The sequence below is a fragment of the Marmota flaviventris genome, chromosome 5 (assembly GCF_047511675.1).
Source record: "Marmota flaviventris isolate mMarFla1 chromosome 5, mMarFla1.hap1, whole genome shotgun sequence".
Taxonomy (NCBI): Eukaryota; Metazoa; Chordata; class Mammalia; order Rodentia; family Sciuridae; genus Marmota; species Marmota flaviventris.
In genome coordinates this window covers 23,831,181-23,849,885 of record NC_092502.1, presented here as the reverse complement: position 1 = coordinate 23,849,885, position 18,705 = coordinate 23,831,181, and the positions used below count along the sequence as shown (strand labels likewise).

At 41.3% G+C, this 18,705-nt stretch overlaps 1 protein-coding gene across 2 annotated transcripts in view; it reads left to right on the top strand.

The window, feature by feature from the left end:
* The window catches only part of Sgcd (sarcoglycan delta), a 386,812-nt gene that overhangs the window by 238,083 nt on the left and 130,024 nt on the right, over positions 1–18,705 (top strand). For both annotated transcript variants that reach the window (XM_027938748.2, XM_071612029.1), the window contains exons 4-5: positions 3,516–3,603; positions 9,377–9,496. In XM_027938748.2, coding sequence (XP_027794549.1) covers positions 3,516–3,603; positions 9,377–9,496 — 208 coding nt within the window. The remainder of the gene's footprint in view (positions 1–3,515; positions 3,604–9,376; positions 9,497–18,705) is intronic.

The window sequence follows — 18,705 nt, the reverse complement described above, 5'->3', positions numbered from 1 at the left end:
TCACACCCCCACACGGACGGGTTCTCTCATCAGGAGAGGGCCGGGAAAATTCCGACACAGCCAGAAGCCTCAGACCCAAACCGGGAGTCGCCCAGTCACGTGTCAGGATGGCTTCCCACAGAGGACTGGAACAATTATGTAACTTGTTTAATGTCAACTCCCAAGTGGTAAAGTTGGGATCAGAAGTAGTTGGACTCCAGATCTCCTACTGCACACCTGGCCCACAGAGTGCTCAGTCATGGCAGTGATGAACTTGACAATGACATTGGTGTTGATGGTGGAAAATGCAAAGACTGGGACACAGAAGACTGAGCTGATTTCAGCAGGGTCACACAGTAATTGGTGGCAGGAGATTTAGCCAGTTCCCTGATTTCAGGCCATTTTTCTCTCTGAAGTGTAAAGCTGATGGATACATGAAGAGGAACTTTAGTGAATTAACTCCTGAAAACATAACTCCTGTCTAGGTTTCAAGTTCTAGATAGTGAATTCATACTTCATTAGAATTCTTTGGGAGCAAAAACTTAACACCAAAAAAAAATAATAACCCAATTAATAAATGGGCAAAGGAACTGAACAGACACTTTATAGAAGAATAAATATGATCAGTCGACAAATATATGAAAAAATGTTCAACATCTCTAGCAATTAGAGAAATTCAGATTAGAACTACACTAATATTTTATCTCACTCCAATCAGAATGGCAATTATTAAGAACACAAATAATAGTAAAGGTTTGGTAAGGATTTGGGGAAAGAGGATCTCTCATACATTGCTGGTGGGACTGCAAATTGAAATTGGTGCAACCACCCTGGAAGGCAGTATGGAGATTATTCAGAAAACTTATCATTTGACCCAGTTATCCCACTCTTCAGCATATAACCAAAGGACTTAAAGTCAGCATACTATAGTGATGCAGCCACATCAATGTTTCTAGCAGCTCAACTCACAATAGCTAAGCTATGGAACCAACCTAGGTACCCTTCAACAGATGAATGGATAAAAAAATATGGTACATACACACAATGAAATATTACTCAGCCATAAAGAATAAAATTATGGCATTGACTGGTAAATGGATGAAACTGGAGACTATCAGGCTAAATGAGATAAGTCAATCCCCAAAAACAAAAGGCTGAATGTTCTCTCTGATATGCAGATGCTAACTCACATTAAGCAGTAAGGAGGGAGGAATAGAAGTTCACTAGATCAGAAAAAGGGAATAAAGGGAAGGCGGGAATAAGAAAAACACTAGAATGAATCAGACATAACTTTCCGATGTTCGTTATGGATATGTGATCCATGTAATTCCACATCATGTACAAACACAAATTGGGAAGTTATACTCCATGTATGTGTGATATGTCAAAATACATTCTACTGTTTTGTATAATTAAAAATTACACAAAAAAATTAAAAAGAACTGTTTTGAAGCTTTAAGTTGAATTGCTAAGCAGACTCAGAAAAAATGATGAAGAAATTATTTTAGACTAATATTTGTTTCCTTATCAATAGAAAACAAATGATAAGATTTGAGTAAATGTACTTCTTTCTTGACCCAATTAAAAACAATTTATTTATTTTTTGAAGTAGGACCGAACTCAGGGGCACTTAACCACTGAGCCACTTCCTTGGCCCTTTTTATTCTTTATTGTGAATCAGGGTCTTGCTAAATTGTTTAGGGACTTGCTCAGTGGCTGAGGCTGGCTTTGAACTTGAGATCCTCCTGCCTCAGCCTCCTGAACCACTGGGATTACAGGTGTGTGCCACCACACCTGGCTAGAGAAACTTTTTTTTTTTTAATCTGGGGAAATAAAATTTTAAGCCATGGTGGGAGAGTACACTGGCTCAGGGATCAAAATTCCTTGTCTCTTTCTTCAACACTAGGTCAATAGTTCTCACCCAAAGGTAACTGGTTACTCAGGTCCTGAGAGAGTCAAGGGTATTGGTTATCCATTTTAGCAGAAAGCCTAAGATGAGAATGACCACAGATCGAGGCTGTCAGTATACCATTGTTGCCACTCCATCCCCTCTCCTCCTCTTGTGAAAATCATCTCAGCTCTTGGAACCAGCTGTCTGTTAGCTCACAGTCCGCTACTCTCCGTCTACTGGTTCTAAGTTGGATTTGCTAATCAGCCTCACCAATATTAAGAGGAAAGAGCCTATACTTACTTTTGTGAACTTTGTTCTTCATTTAAACTTGGTGAAGCATAGCCTTGCTCTCTTTAGTGACCAGTGCAAATGCCTACTTCTCTAGGAAGTCTTTCCACTCCCCAGGCCCAAGCTGCAAAGAATCCCACTCTTTGGGAAAGCTCTCCAAATACTTTGTAGTTCCCTACTGGTTCTCTGGCTGGTATACTTGTCCCCATTAGAAACTAAGACCTTGAAGGTAATGGCTAAGTTTCACCTCTCTGGTAGGAAAATGGTTCCATGCATTTGGACAGACTCAATACTGAGTATTGAGTATTACAGAGTTTCCGGCAGGTGTGTGCCATGTTTGAAAAGACAGAAATGACTACCATATTCATTTTTTTCCAATGACAACTAGACAATGTGGACGAACATTAGTAAAAAAGAAAACTAAATGCAAGATTAGCAAATAACAGCATTTGAGCTACGTCTAACCCTCCATCTGTCCTTGTATTTCCATCAAAGTAAAAATGGATTTTTCATTTTTAGATGACCAGTGGAGGGAATAAAACAGAGGAAAATTAATACATCATAACACATTAAGAATATATTAGATTTTAAACATAAAATTTAAATGAAGTGAAATTGAAATATCATGGTCTATGAATGAAGTTTACTTGGAATGTAGCCATGCCCCTTTATCTGTGTACTGTTTAGGAATATTTTTGCACCAAAACAACTAACTAAGTTGTTTTGATGAAGAGGGAAGTGGATGATGGCACAGAGTACCTGGCAGAAAAGTAATCTGGAAAAGAGGAAAGGAAGAATGGGAAGAGATTTACTCAGAAAGTCTAGATATCCCAGGTTTTGTATGCATATGTTGCAAACAAGTTCATGGGATTCTCACAGCTGGTGGACATGCCCAAGGGGAAGACCTTGGGTATTTCACTGCAACTATCTGTTCTCTTTTAAGGATTCTTCATTATTCTTTTGCTGAAACTGTAACCTAGAAAGGACATGGTTAGGAGATTATTTCTGATTTTTTCTGTCCACAAAAGATAGCTTATATCTGCAATAAGATCTAAAAGTTTCTGTGTCCTAATTGTCTCTGATTTAACTATAGCACCATGCTTGAATGTGTTTTCTAGAGAAACCTGTGTTGTGTGTGTACATACATAGACCTGCCTCTGGGGGAATTCTATGTTGAATGTATGTCTTTTAATTATCATGTGTGTGGGACCATTAAACATTTGTTGGAGTTTTCAAATAACATACATTGGTTGGAACTTGACTAAAACCAGTTCAGCTCCTTGGAGAACTGAGATTATAGTTCTTTGGGGTAAAAAACCTTCCATTTTCATGTGTTTCCTTTGTTTTCTTATTGCAGGGTAATGCCCTCTACTTCAAATCTGCCAGAAACGTGACAGTGAACATTCTCAATGATCAGACTAAAGTGCTAACTCAGCTGATCACAGGTAAGAAGATAAAGAACTTAGAAAAGCCAGATCCATGCTAGGCACTCAGAGAACATACACTTGAAGGTCAAATAAAGCATCCCATGAACTTGGAAAGAAGGTTGGCTAACACATTGACTGTGTCAAGAAAAGAAAACATAAGATATATTCCATCAGTCTCCTAAAGGAGAGAGCCCTACCTAGTCACATTTTAACTCAGGAAATCCAATGATAGTTGCTTAGGGGGAGAAGCTATTTTTTGCAGGCTGTGGCCCCTAAATACAAGCCAGCTGCTTGTCCTGCCGCTCAGCCAAGAAAAGCTCCCCACTCTGAAGCTGGAGGAAACACTGGCTGTGTTAGATTGATTGGGAGAGCAGAGTGTGTACAAAGCCATGCGCCATGCTTTATGGGTTTTAAAAGGGACTTTTAATGATAGTTTGAATCTATGCCATATTTCCTATATGTGCTGACTTTGAACATAACTCAATTGCAAGATGCAGATGTAGCCATTGGAAATGTTTGTGTGGTTCTTTTTAATATAGGAGATCTGATCCTAACAGCTGTGGAAAGCACGCACTGGGTCTGAAGCTGCACATTCCTCAAATTTAAACAAGGATTGATTATTCACAGGAATGACTGTAATGTTAAGCATGGGCCTCATGGTCGCTTAATATGTTGAGTGATGTGAATGCTGCATGCTCCCTAGGTGAGAGGCAACCGTGAACAGAGAGGCACCATGCATCCCCTCACCGGAAAGGGAGAAGGGGTGCTTATCTGAATAGAATGGTTATACTTTCTTCAAAAATGCCATTTGTTTGGCTTTAGGGCCGAGAGAAAAGTATCCAGATGGATATTTTGAGAAGCCAGTTGCCCAAATGCCCTGAAACATTACCGTGACTAAAATTTCTGGAGCCCGGCTCATAAACAAACCACAGGGAAACAGGTGCTTTTGTGCCCAGAGTCTTTTCCTGCTGGGAGAGAGCCCTACTCTCTGTCCCCAGGAAAACTGAAGATGGATGTCAAGAGATTCATAACCACTAGGTGACTTGGACCATCTAGGACCATCCATTCCTGGGTCTCAGGGACTGCCGCACACAGAGCCTGTAATCCACAAACATGTCGTTCCAGCATGCAGTGCCATTGCCGGCTGGCCGTGCTTATATAACATCTGGCCTGCAGTCAGCATGCTAAATAATTAAATAAACAGCTTCGGTAAGCAATGATTTAAGCGGCATGTGTGAAAACTGCCTCCAGGAGGGAAATAAATCCAACCTCAGCTCCCAGATTCCTTCCTTCAAAAGGACCGTATTTAGCCTGTTGATCATTTGCCATTTATTTGCAGAGGGAGATTTGGCTTACTTGAGAGATTTTGTTTTGATAAAGCTGAAACTGCCCAAATAACTATTATTCAGCAAAACAGTCTCTCTCTCTTCCCCTCGCTCTCCCCTTTTCTCTCCTTCCACCTTCCCTCCATTGCTGTCCTCCTCTCCTCTCCTCCCCTCTTTGCCCAGGCTCTCTGACTTCCATTCTTTCTCTGGCTCATCCGCTCTCACCTGTTTCTTCTTGCCCACCGTCTCTCACCCTACCTCTCCTCTTTCACATTTTTCCCTTCCTCCCTTTTTTTCTTTTCTCCTTCCCCCCTCTCCTCTGGCCTCCCTTTTTTCCCTCCCTCCCTTCTTTCTCCTCTTTCTCCATTTTTCTTTCACCCCTTCAGTAGTCTTGTTTTTCTGTGTCCTAGTCCCAAGTTAAGCCCTCCCGGGAATTAAAAGACACCTATCACTAACTCTTATGGTGAGGCTCAAGAGAGTTAGTAAAATGAGGTGGGCAAAAACATTCTAACACTGGGTAACAGAAGTTTTCAAGATGAGTTCTACAGAGGATAATAGATGTATTTAAATTATAATTCCGTCTATACAAACATATGCACACCCATATACGTAGGGGTTTTCCTCTGTGCTTCTCCGTTTACGATGTTACATTTATGCACACAGTAGAGAGCACTGTTTCAGCACCCATACCTTAGTCCAGTTATGCTGGGTGGCGTGCTTACAGGAAAGGACGCTGCCTTATTGGAAAGTCCCTGCCTTCCAAGCAATGAGGTCTACTTAGGCAATCCTGGGGATTCAAACATCCTGTGTTCCTGAAAAACAGATCTCAAAAGTCCTTTAGATGTTCTAATCTTAAACATTTCAGGTAATCTCTTTGCATGTAACGATGCTTTCAGTGATAGTTACTTCCCAAGATAGACAACAAGTGTATATTTGACCCACAATGCTGCAAGGAGGAAGGTGGTAGGGTTGTCCCTGCATCCTCAGGTGGTCAGTGCAGATAGGTCCCAGTGTCAAGGGAGATGGGGAAGAAATTTTCAGCTGAATGCCGCCCCCCACCCTGTCTTTTTCAACTCCCAGATTTGTGGCAGAGGCTTGACTTGGAAGACTGTGGATAAATCCTGATGGATTCCAATTCTCCACCCTGTTCAGTAGAAGGCACTTCACCCATAGACTGTCAGACAAAGGCGGATTAACTGAAGATTAGTTTCACAGTATAAAGAGTGATTTTTTTTTTTTCATCCCAAGAGAAACAATGGGCTCACCAAGGGAACTCCAGAGCTGTCCCCCCTCCATTTGCATTTCTCTCTGGAGTCCTGTTTTAAGATTCCAGCCATGTCCAGGAAGTCTGGCAGCCCCAGGGAAAATCTACAAAGGGCAAGCTTTCTGCACCACTGAGCCAGCAGTTACTCTGTGGGGTTTTGGCTTAAATCCCAATTATGGAGTGTTAGATATCCAAATGGTTCTGGCCTTGGGTAAATTCCATTTTGTGTTCTATGAAGCCCTGAAAGGCAAGATAACTTTACTGTGCTTTGTACTTTCTGATTTAACTAGGGTCTCTTGAATGCATTCCCCTGTAAGTCTCACAGATGTTTAATGAGTCAGAGTAATCTCAGTCCATACACAGGAAAGGACTCTTATCTCCCCAGGCGGCCAGTTTGGATCACCTTGTGCAGGTTCACAGAGGCCAAGTCCAAGCATTTGTGTCCTCCTGGAAGGCCCTCACTTTGCCGTGTGACTAGATCCAAAGTGGGCAAACTGCACTAACCCTCTGCCCATCCTGAGGTCATTCGTTCATCATTAATACTTCATTACATTCTCATCCCCAACCCCCCAAAATGGTAATGTCCCTCAAGTATTGACAAGCGATAGTTTTCTTGAAGATGCAGTCAAGAAGAGAGCTACATCTTAGCCACTACAGACATCCTTAATTCACATCCTTCACTCCATATCTCTGTTCTTTTAAGATCCCCCTCTGGTTTCATCTCTGCTTTTCTGCTTTCTCTCCTCTTCATGAATCCCATCTCCTTGCTAATTTGGACATGTTGCCCAGTCCTCTTCTCCTTTCTGGACAATCAGACATATTCTTCTGCCGTGGAACAACTCTGAGAGCTGGATTCCAGACTCAGGTCTGCCGTTGGCTCCCTGGGCGCCCTTGGGAGAGCTCACCACGTCTTCACTGCCAGCTCTCCTCACCTACCACATGCAGTCGAGCTCATAAGATGACACCCAGGACCCAGGCTGCTTGGAAATTCTGTACAATCTCCGCCGTTTCCATCTCTGAAACATTAAAGAGCCTTTCCAATGTCCCTTCTTTGTGCATCAAGGGGCCAGCCGTGGATGCACTTGTAAGAGATGATTGTCTGCCAAATTGATATGATTATGTGAATGAGGAAAGTGCCCCGAGAGGCTTCATCGTTCATCATTTTCAATGCATCACCACCATTGCAGTCGAAAACTGGTAATGGTGATGGAGATGACCACGGCAACTACATGAACAGCCTTCACATTTCATAGCATTTTTCCACCTACAGAGTTCTTTTGCTGAATTCTATATTATTTGATCCTTTCCAACTTTCTATGATTCTATGAGATATAGAGAGAAGATCGTTGGTATTCATTTTTTTTTTCTTTTTCTAATGGTACTGAAGGTTGAATCCAGAATCTTGTGCATAATAAGCAAGCAAGCACTCTACCACTGAGCTACCCCACCCTGAGCCCTCCTGATAGTCGTTTTATAGATGCAGACACCGAGATTCACAAAGATCAAGTGACTTATCCAAAGTCGCAGCACCAAAAAATTTGAGAGCATTGGTATATAATTTATGCCTCTTGATTCCTGTTCCAATATTCTTGACCAAGAGGAAAGCTGCCTTAGATGCCCAAGGGCTGACCTGACACTATTTGCCAGGTTTCATTGCTCCCCTTCCTGAGCATGAATAATTTCAGAGTATCTTCAGACAAGGACATTTAGTGGCCGTGATGAATCCAGATCAAACAAAACACATGCACAGAAAAGCCAAGACAACTTTGGTCATGTCTGAATGCAGACAAAAACATAACAAACATTCTCAAACCAAAAGACCAAATATCCCTCATCCTAGTGAATGTGATCAACTGAGGTTTCTTTATTCGTGGCCATTTTAGCATTGCTCTGGGCTTTCCTACTTCTAGATAAGATTTATTAAGATACCTGTCCTAACGTTAGTCGCACTTCTGAAAGGATTTAATCTGTCTTGCTTTCTTAACCTTTCCTAAAAATAACCTAACACATGGCTAAAACCTAAGAGTCCTAGCAGCTTTTTAACAAGATGCCTCATGGTTACCCACCACACACCTTCACCTCCCTGCAGTGAATAAGAAATGGAGTTAGTTCACCTCCAGGTGTGTTCTTCATGGGCCTTTGGCTGTTAGGCATTGAGGACCCTTTCTTTGCTACATGTTATGAAGTGATAGTCTGATGAACACTATCTAGAAGGCAGCAAAAATGCCACATCCGAATCTCCTGGGGAAAATACAAGATTTTTGGACACTACCACCAGATTTTACTATAGGAGTTCATAGACCAAAAGATAACTTCCTTTTGATCAGAACTAGGTTCCATGAGGATGAACACACCACAGGATTATTCAGATGCTTTGTGAGAGCTACCTGGGAGATCCAGCTCAGATGGACTGAAATGTTTTCCTTTTAGAAATTCTGGCATGTGAACTTGTTTTTGTATAGTACCTAAAACTCTCTGCAAATTTTTGTTTGTCGGTTAGCAGATTGTTAAACTTGTATCAATATTTGTCCATCAGCAGACAGATACATGGGATCAGGAGCTAGTCTTCCCTATGTACTATTGCAGATACCCCACCCTCAAGAATAGCCTCTGTTGTCATATAATAAATTCAAAATTTATTTTTTATTGAATGACTTTCTGGCATGAAAGATTCAACAATTTCTAAAGCAATTAATTACAATATTTTATAGCCATCTCTGCCAGGAAATGATCTATCTAGTGAGGAAATAGACTTGTCTTAGTTCACATACAGCCACTGGGTCAAGGCTACAAAAGGAGGCAGATTTCAGCTAAATTTAAAGGAGCCCTTTTGAACATTAGGGCAGCTGAAGGTGGATGATCAACTTAAGAGGGGGTAAGCCTCTTGGGCCTTGACATATTCAACCAAGAATCTTCAACTCTGCCACTGATTTGGTGGTTAGCTGAGAGAAATTTCATTTGAGCATTAGTTTGGAAGGAGGATGTGATGGTCTTTAAAATTATAGCCTGAGAACCCATCATTAAACGTAATTGACAAGAGATGACTCAGGTCAATAGGCTGATTTTCACGCTTGGTTTCTGAAAACCAATCCACTTAACATTAAAGTCCAACACAGTTTTGTCAGATGCATATGTTCTATGAAAAGCAGTCAAATTGCAGTGAAACTAACATACTTCCTCCTTTTCTTCCTCCCTCTCTTAGGTCCAAAAGCTGTAGAAGCTTACGGCAAAAAGTTTGAAGTGAAAACCGTTTCCGGGAAATTGCTCTTCTCTGCAGATGACAACGAGGTGGTAGTAGGAGCTGAGAGATTAAGAGTTTTAGGTAAGGAAATTTTCAACATGTAATTGGTTTGATGCTGCCATACATATTTTAAAGGAAAACTGAAATGATACCATGGATTAAATGTTTGTGTCCCTACAAAATATGTACACCCCAATGTGAAAGTATTTGGAGGTGGTGCCTTTGTAAGTTTATTAGGTCTTCAGAGTGGAACCTTTATGCATTGTATTCATGTAGTGCCCATAGGAGGGAATGAAGAGTTACTCCTGTGTGCTCTTGTGCCCCCTCTGTCTCACCAGCCACATGAGGTTACAGTGAGAAGTTGACAGTCTAAGTCGAAGGGAGCCCTCACCAGAACCCAAACAGGCTGAGACCTGATCTCAGTCTTCAGCCTCTACTACTGGTGTTGTAAGCCAGCCAGTCTGTGGTACTTTGTTATATCGGTCCAAACTAAGCAAATTGGTGTCCAAAAAAGGAAACAAGGCCAATTTGCTGGATTCTTTTACAGTGAGGCAGTTGAATCTCCCTAGAGCCTGACCTCCTGGTGAAAGTTTCTCATTCCATGACGTCATATTGGCACATCTTCCAGCTCTGAGCTTTGACTTGGATGGGTGGTCAGTCCAAAAATGATAATAGAGTATATGCTGTCCTTACAAACTGGCAGTTTTGCCTGAAATAGTCAAGATTCTATACATGGTGAGCCAGGCAGGGTGATTCATGCCTATAATCCTAGCGACTCAGGAGGCCGAGACAGGAGGATTGTAAGTCTGAGGCCCACCTCAGCAACTTAGTGAGACCCCCTTCTCAACACAAAAAATAAAAAGGGCTAGGGATATGGCTCAGTGATAAAGCATCCATCTGTTAATTCTCCAGGATATTAAAAAAAAAAAAAGATTGTATAAATGATACAGTGATCTGTAAACCTGGATGTAAATTAAGAATCATCTGGGAAACTTGAAAAGTTGAGGTTTGTAGATCCATCTCTGACATATTGGATTATAAGCTAAGGCGGAAGAATCTGCAAGTTTATTGTTAAAATATTTGCAAACTTTCCTGTTATGCCACTTTTTGAATTGTTGAATTGGGAACATATAACAAATTATTGTTCTATGACTATTCACTGGGAATAGCCCAGCATGGTAGGGGTGTTCATATTGGAGTGGACCTGGCTTTTAACGCCTACTGGCACCTATGAGTTGTGTGTCTTTGGGCAAGTCCCTGACAACACTGAGCCAGTTTCCTTTTCTGCTCCACTAGGTTAAGAACATTTGGCATATCAAGTCATGGGCAGGGTTAAATGAGACCATGCTCGACGCACTTAACACAGTGCCTGTGCACAATAGGACTCAGTCACTGATTGCTGCTGTTTGGGCCACTATGAATACCTACTGTTTTCCCTTCTTCTGTTCCATAATACTCAGTGTAGCATGGTGGTTCCTAGCTCAAGCTCTGAGATGAACCCTTTGTGATTTTTAACTCCATCTCTGACTTTTACTACCTCTGTGACCTTATGCTTGTGGTTTCAACTCTCTGTACCTGTTTAATCTATTCAATTGGCTCAGCAGAAATATTGATGTTTCCATATTGTTGGAAAGATTGAATGAAATAGTATATGTAATATGTTGACCAAAACATTAAGTACTCAGTAAGTGCTAGCTATTGTTATCTTAAATTATTATTATTCCAAGTTCTTTCTAGTTGAAATTACTTCTTCCCTGCATTATTATTTGCCCTCCACATCTTTCAGTTCCATGACTTTCATCCTCCTGGCTGTCACTTCAGCCCTCAGTCAATCTGTTTTCGCATGAGCTAGCATGCACACTTGTGTTCGCACGCTCGCTCTCTTTCCTTCTCTCCCTCTCTCTTGTAAAATACACATTCACATCTAATGCCCTTGTTGGATGACTCAGATCTCCAGCTCTGACAGCTAGATCTTCCTCTTAGACTGGATATTCCACCAGCCTCTCGGACATGGCTGTTTCAAGTGCCTAGTCTAACACTCACATTCCATCCCGACCCTCTTCTCTCCAACTTTTCCTGGATTATTGTCCCTGTCGCTTATACTAGCCCCATTATTCTCTGCTCTCTCAGTCTCAACTTCAGCACCATCAGCTCTGCAGATTCAGAAGGTGGAACTGGCCATTCATAGGGGCTGATGGGAGGAGAGGCAGTGAGGCCAGGGAATCTAGTTCCTGGCCCGTGGCTCAGCAGGTATCACCTAGATCCGCTTCCTTTCTTTCAGGGCCCATTCTAATCTGTAACATGAGAGTTTCCTGGAGAAGTTTCCAAACAATGTTTTCTGGGACATAAACTGAACAAAATTTCACATATAGCCCCAGTAAATAAGAAAGATAAAAGAGCAAGATTACTTTGGAATGTCACCAAGGATTTGGGGCAGAGAGGTCAGATATGGGAATCTTAACTGTGTAGTTTCATTCTTTCCCCCCTTTGTGTCCTCTATGGACTGCTTAGAATTAATTTTTAAAACCTGTTAAGTAGATTATCTTTCAAAACAATTCTCTGGACCACTTGCTATGATCTGGGTGCAATGCTCTGTACACATTATTAAATTTAGACCTAATAAATTGCCTTGTGATATCATTGTCATTCCTATATTTCAGGTTCCAGAAAAGGGTTGAATCATAGGGGAGGTGAGTCATGGTTAGACTGAGAGCCGGCATCCCCTGCCTGCTGCTTGGTATGCAGAGTGCTTTACTTTAAGGCACCATTCTTTTCTGACTCCTCTCATTAAACCATTTTCAAATGAGGAAACTAGGTCTTGAAAAGGTGAATAAATTTGCCCAAGACCAAGTGCCAGTAAGAATTAGGACCTGAGTACAAATCCTGCCCACGGACCCCAGCCTCAATGCATTTCTCACACACGATATATTAATCTAAGACCTTCTCCACTCTCACAATGGATGCTTTTCTCTGTTTGTAAAAATGACGTTTTTTTCACATAAATTGTTGGTGAGGCAGGGGAGCACAAATTTTCAGGCGGTCCCCTTGTTCCAGAGGACTTTACGTTACCAGTTCTAAAATAATTGTCCAGGGAGAGAAGTGACACTATCTCACACCAGGATCACTTTGGAAAAGTGGGTTTGACAACTTCCCATTAGTTGCTTGTTGCTTCCTGAGTCACCTCACTACATTAAAATCTGTCTTTGCAAAAACAGTTGCTGAATAACTTTAAATGTCCAAGTACTTTGGCTTAATCTTATTGCACAAAACCCTTATTGTACAAAATCTTGTTGTACAAAACTCATTTACAGATTCCCCCTGTCCCACAGCTACTTAGACAATATTGGAATATGATTGTAGCTTGGGGTCACTTCAATGCAGGTGGATATTTTGTTGTGGTTTGTGCTTATTTGTCATAGTTTGCTTAGAGAATGATACATGATAAAGCCTGTCTCTCTCCATCATTAGGAGAATTTGCTTTTCTTATGTAAAAATGAAGAAGAAAAGCATGAAAATAAACTCCACTGCTGCTACCAGTGTGAAAAAGATTTGGAAATGTCCACCCCACAAATCTTGCATCAACCTACTTGGTGAAATGAGCCAAGGGTGCTGCAGAAATGAGCTTCCTGTCAGCTGGGATTCAGCCATATGGTGTGGAACGAAAAGCTTAGGCAATTTCGTTTTCAGCTTAATGAGAAGTTTTGTCTTTGTGAGTTGTCAGGCTGCACAACTCTTGAGAAGTTTGACTCTGGAAGCCTATTTCTTGGTTTGAAAACTTGCTCGGCCTCTCAGGCTCTGAGTTATCCAATTCAAGTCTACTTTTCTCTCTAAGCTTGAATTTCCACTCGTCTAAAACACAGAAGAACAAGATAAAGAAAGGAAAAAATAAAAGAATGAGTAGAGCAAGAAGTATAAGTGAATATTATAGACAGAGTTATTTCAGTTCATAGGAATAAGCAATAGGGAACCAAAAAGATAATGTATCTGGGATGCATTGGTTCCGAATATTTTCTAAAGTTCTTCTCCAGCCTTGGGTTATATAGGTCAGTGGTAAAGTGTGCTCTTAACATGTGCAAGGCCCTGAGTTCATTCCCAGCAACACACACACACACACACACACACACACACACACACACATACATACATATACGTATACATACACATACATTCATACACTCATACATAGACTTCTAGATAACCACACTCAACCTAGAGCACATTCAAGGGACCTCAAAGAGCATGGCCAGGGGCCTGGAAGCCATTCTTCATGCAGAATGGTTCAATCATCTGGAAACATACAGCCTCCCGTGGCAGTGCAGGGGCATCAATGTGAGCAGGCTGCACTTGCTGACCTGTATATGCCTGTCTTTCCTGCGAGATCTATGCCATTGAGTCGCTGAGCACAGCTTTTGTAATTCACTCTGTCCTGCAGTCCTGGTCTCTGTCATTTGGTAGCTGTGGCTGGATAAGTTGCTTCTGCTTTCTCGGCACCCTTTCTCCTCTCCATGACATCTGCACCTTGGCATTGTTGGAGAACTTAGTGGCATGAGGAGCATTGGGTGTGTACCCCTGAGTGTGGCACCCAGGTCAGCACTCAATACATGCTGACTCTTGCTTTGTTGGTAATGGCTTCTCTGGGCCCACTTGGGCTTCCAGAAGCCAGTCCAGACTGAAATTCTACATTTCATTTCTTGGGGGTTCACAAAAGAAATTGGCTTGAAACTTCTAAGGGCTCTCATGCATGAGGTGAGTTTGGATTAATGGATCCCCTGGACAGGGCCAGGGTCAAACAATTTTACCTGTGGGCAGGTAATGTTGAGCTTATGAATATAAGTGTTCTCATTTCAAATGATCCCAGAGTCTTTATTTTATTAGCCCAGAACTGTCCTCTTAATCCTAGCTCCAAATTCCTATCACCTTGGACCTTCCTGTCCTATGTGGACTTCTGTGCATCCCTTCTACTTCATATTAGGAATCCCACAAATGCCCTGCCTCTCCAGGGCCCACCTGACTAATTCTCCTTATGGGTCCACCTTTGTTCAGGGTCTGGCTTTCATTTCATTCTTTGTACAAACACCAATGTTGTTGCAATTCTTGAGGTTTCTGTAGCATGGAGCATGGGGTTGGGTTCTTTGTCTTTGAAGTGGAGGAATGAAATCCACAGATACAAGTTGAGATCAAAGTAACAGGATTTATTAGAGTAATAGAAAGAAAGCAAGGTTTCCAAAGGGGAGAGGTACCAAGCAAAGGATCCTGGAGAGTGACTATTATCTAAGGATTTGTGAATCTACAGGGTTAAGAAAGTGAGCTCCCCACCCAATCCTGAGTAAGACACTCAGTGCCCACAAGCTTTTCACATGTTCTCTGGTCTGATTATGTCACCATGTCTTTGATTGATTGATTGATTGATTGATGTGGTGTGTGCCTGGGTAACAAACACGAGATGTCTTATTATCAGTTATTTCTTTTTTTTCTCTGCTTACCAAGGAGTTGGCCTGACATTAATGAGGCCTGGCTTTTGTAGGTATTTTCTCAGCCCCACTACACACAGATCTGAACTTAAAGGAGCTCAAGTTTCCTGCCTATCCATTTTAATCCTTTCTCCCACCTCATTATGAGCTACTTAGGTCTAGCACAAAAAAAAAAAAAAAAAAAAAAAAAAATTAGTTTGTAATCAGGTCCATTCATTTAATGACCCAAAAGGTGTAAAATTAGTATTCAAGATGAGGCATGATAGAGTTTATCTTTCATTAGAGAACACAGTTATTAAATATTGGATAAAAGTGGTCTTTAAAAAGCAGCAAGAATATAGGCAATAAAAAGACAGGGCATCTAAGAGACATCTTCATAGCAACGCCAGGGAAAGCGTGACTTTGGTTTTCATTAATGACCAATTTCATTGAACAATGAATCGGGCATTATAGCATTTATAAACAAAGCATAATCATAAAGTGCTATTATAATTGTTAATTAGGTCTATTTATACTCTAGATTAGTTTTTTCATTATGTCCTCTAGATGCCACTTGATGCTAATTATCTGAGTTACATTATTATCAAGTGAAAAACATTTTTAATTAAATCTAAAGCCATTTAAATTAGCATAAAATTTATAGAAATTTAAATGTGGCCTGATGCTTAACTTTTTTTTTTTTTTTTTTTGGACTACTCAGATGATAAAACTCTCTATTGCACCCTGGCAAACTGATGATTATGATAAGAGGAACCGAGGATATTCTTAGTGATAATATTCATTCATTAAATCAGTGTGTGTCTATCATACATATGTACATTTATATAACATATGTATATGTAGGTATGTGTATGTGGTGTCTCTGAATTACTGTTACTGGTGCCACAGAGATTCAAGGATGGATGCCACTGGAGCTCTCTGTCTAAAGAGATGAGACAAACTGACAGGTTTCTGTGAGCCCAGGGAGGAAACCAGCTGCCTAAGGAGGGGGATAGAACAGAGGACCTGTAGAACTCAGCAGGGGAGGGCAGGAGAGAGTTTAGAATCTTAAACTGGTAAACCAGGGACATTTGAACTAGTTCTTGAGTTCAGATGATGGGTGCGGGAGATACAGGGAGAAGACTGGCCTGGTGAATGGGATAGTTTATCATTCAAGACTCACTTGACTGCAAGTAATATAAATCCAACCCAGAGTGAGAGCTGGAAAGTTTTACTGGCTCATCTGATTGAAAAGCCCTCAGGTAGTTGGCTGCAAGCTGGATTCAGTGGTTCACAGGATGAGACCAGAACTGCTTCTGTCTTTCTCTTACTATGTTTCTGCTCTGCTTTCCAAGCTGTATTCTGTCCTCAGCTTCGCTGGTGAGCATAGAGTGATTATCTTCCTAACAAAAATTCAACCACTGGGGCTATGTGCCTAGTCATTGAGACCAAGATGCTGGAATCTGCAGGTTAGTGAGGTCTGGGTCCTATCCCAACTGCTAGAGCTAAGGTTGGACTGACAGTGAGTGAAACAGGCCATTCTCCAAGGGAAAACCAGAATATTGTTAACAAGAGAAGGAATAGATGCTAGGCAAAGACAAAGTCAAGTATTTGTTTCCGTAATCAAAGTTACAATCGTAGCAAATTATAATGATCACACATGAGAGGGGAACCCAGGAATTGCTCAATACCTCATCAAAAAGATCTTCCCTGACCACATTATAAATATGTTACATTCTTACCACCGATGTACATATCTAGAGTGGGCAAGATATGGCCCATGGGCCAAATAGGTCAAAACCACTTCCTGTTTTGAAAAAAAAATGCTTTTTTTGGAACACAGTCAAGGTGGTGCCTTTAAGTATCATCTCTTTGCTTCTTTGCTATCATGACAGAGTTGAGTAGTTGAGTCAAAGATCATATGGCTCACAAAACACAAAATATTTACTGTCTGGTTATTTACAGTAAAAGTTTTCAGAATCCTGGCCTGTACCTTTATTTTACTTTATTCTTCTTTAGAAAGGTTATCATAACATAACATGCTATATATTTGTTTTTCCCTTCTTTCCTTTTTAGAATATGAGCTTCATGTGGCAGCAGGAAGTCTTTTTTAGCAAAGTCTTGAATAGCCCCTTTCATAAAGAAAGTGTCTGGTAATGTTTTTGCATGCATGGACTGAAAGATTCAACCATGGGACTCTTCAACAATTAATGTGACAATGTAGTGTAAAGAAGGGAGGGGAAACTTACACTCAAGTTACAAAGCTGTTAGAATACCTTTGTTGAACATTCACTACAACCTCAACTAGGATAGTAAGAGATGAAAAAGCCAAATGGGAAAGACCATCTAATGATGATGAGATGAGACAAACTGACGGGTCTCTGTCAAAATCTGGCAAATCACTAGACATGAAGGGTCCAGAGAGAGGCAAGTTGTGAATATCTCTGGTGTTGTGAGCTGCCTTAGTCAGACAGTTGTGGTGTCATTAACAGAAATTGGTAGGAGATCAGAGGTGAACAGCTTAGCTTTACGTGTACTGGGATCCTGGAATTTTACCTCTCCCATGGGGAGGTCCACTGTCCAGAAGGAAATGCCAGAAAAATGCCCACAAGAGATGCAGTCTGAGCAGAGGGGCTGCAGAGCTGCCCACGTAGCTTGAACATATGCACAAGAAAGATGGCCTAGGAGTGTCCTGGAGCAAGTAGCTGGAGAAGTTCATCAATTTCAGCTTCCTTGAAGCCCTTAGCCTTCCAGACCTTCTGTGTCTCTGAAGAAAAACCCAGGGCTGGCTTCCTGAGGCCAAGGCTTCCCTCCCTGGTTCGTGTTCGGGAGTCACAGGCCCTACCCTATATTCTTATACTGATCCTCTCTGCCTTCCACCATAGCTATGTGAAGAAACTCAAAATCGGCTGGATTCAACACAATTTGATTCTGTCCTAGTACCAGCTATGTGACCTTGACTGCACTATTAAAATTGCTCTCCATAAACAGCATGTCCCCCTTCCTTTCACTTTGCCTCCATCTATTTTAATCTTTGACTTTCTACAGTATTTTGTCAGTGTCAGAAAACATCAGAGAGGCTCTGAAGGATTAAAGAGTAGAACCTGGGTCCTCCTGTGGGCTAGTTGAAAACTGAGTAATTCAGACACTGATCCTCAAGCATGAGAGCTCACCAATCTAGGAATTTATCACCTGGGTGACAAATCAGAGGAGCCTGAAACTTGCCAAGGCCCTCCTTTTTCTTGCTATTGCAGAGATAAATTTGGGGGGATTTAGCTGCTTATAAAGAATTGCTGGGGTGTAGCTCAGTGGTAAGGTGCTTGCCTAGCATATGTCATGCTTTAGGTTCAATCCCCAGTGCCCCCAAAAAAGGAGAATGAGGAAGAGCAGAAGGAAGAAGAAGAAGAAGAAAAGAAAAACAAATGTTGGTTCTATAGTTCTTCCAGGGTACCTCATTCCAAAGTTGGTTTATTATTTACAGAAATACAGGAATAATGTCTTAGATCATAAAAATACATTTCCCATAAATAATGCAGCAAGAAAGCCAAATAGAAAAGAGTTTCAGATGAACAACCCCAACCTCATAAACCAGAGACACTTAATGAGAAAAAAACACAATTCTACAATAGAGAAATAATAAAGGAGTTTCATTGTAAATACTATCATCACTCTCCAAAAGCATTAAAAAGAGCTGTCGCAGAAGCTGGGGCAGTGCCACACCTAGCTTCAGGCAGGCACCCACCCATGTGTGCGGGCACCGCCAGCTTCAGTGTTTCAGCCCAATCCCCCAGTGCTCCAGGAGGTAATTCCTGATGCAGGAGGAAAGACATTTGCTGAGCC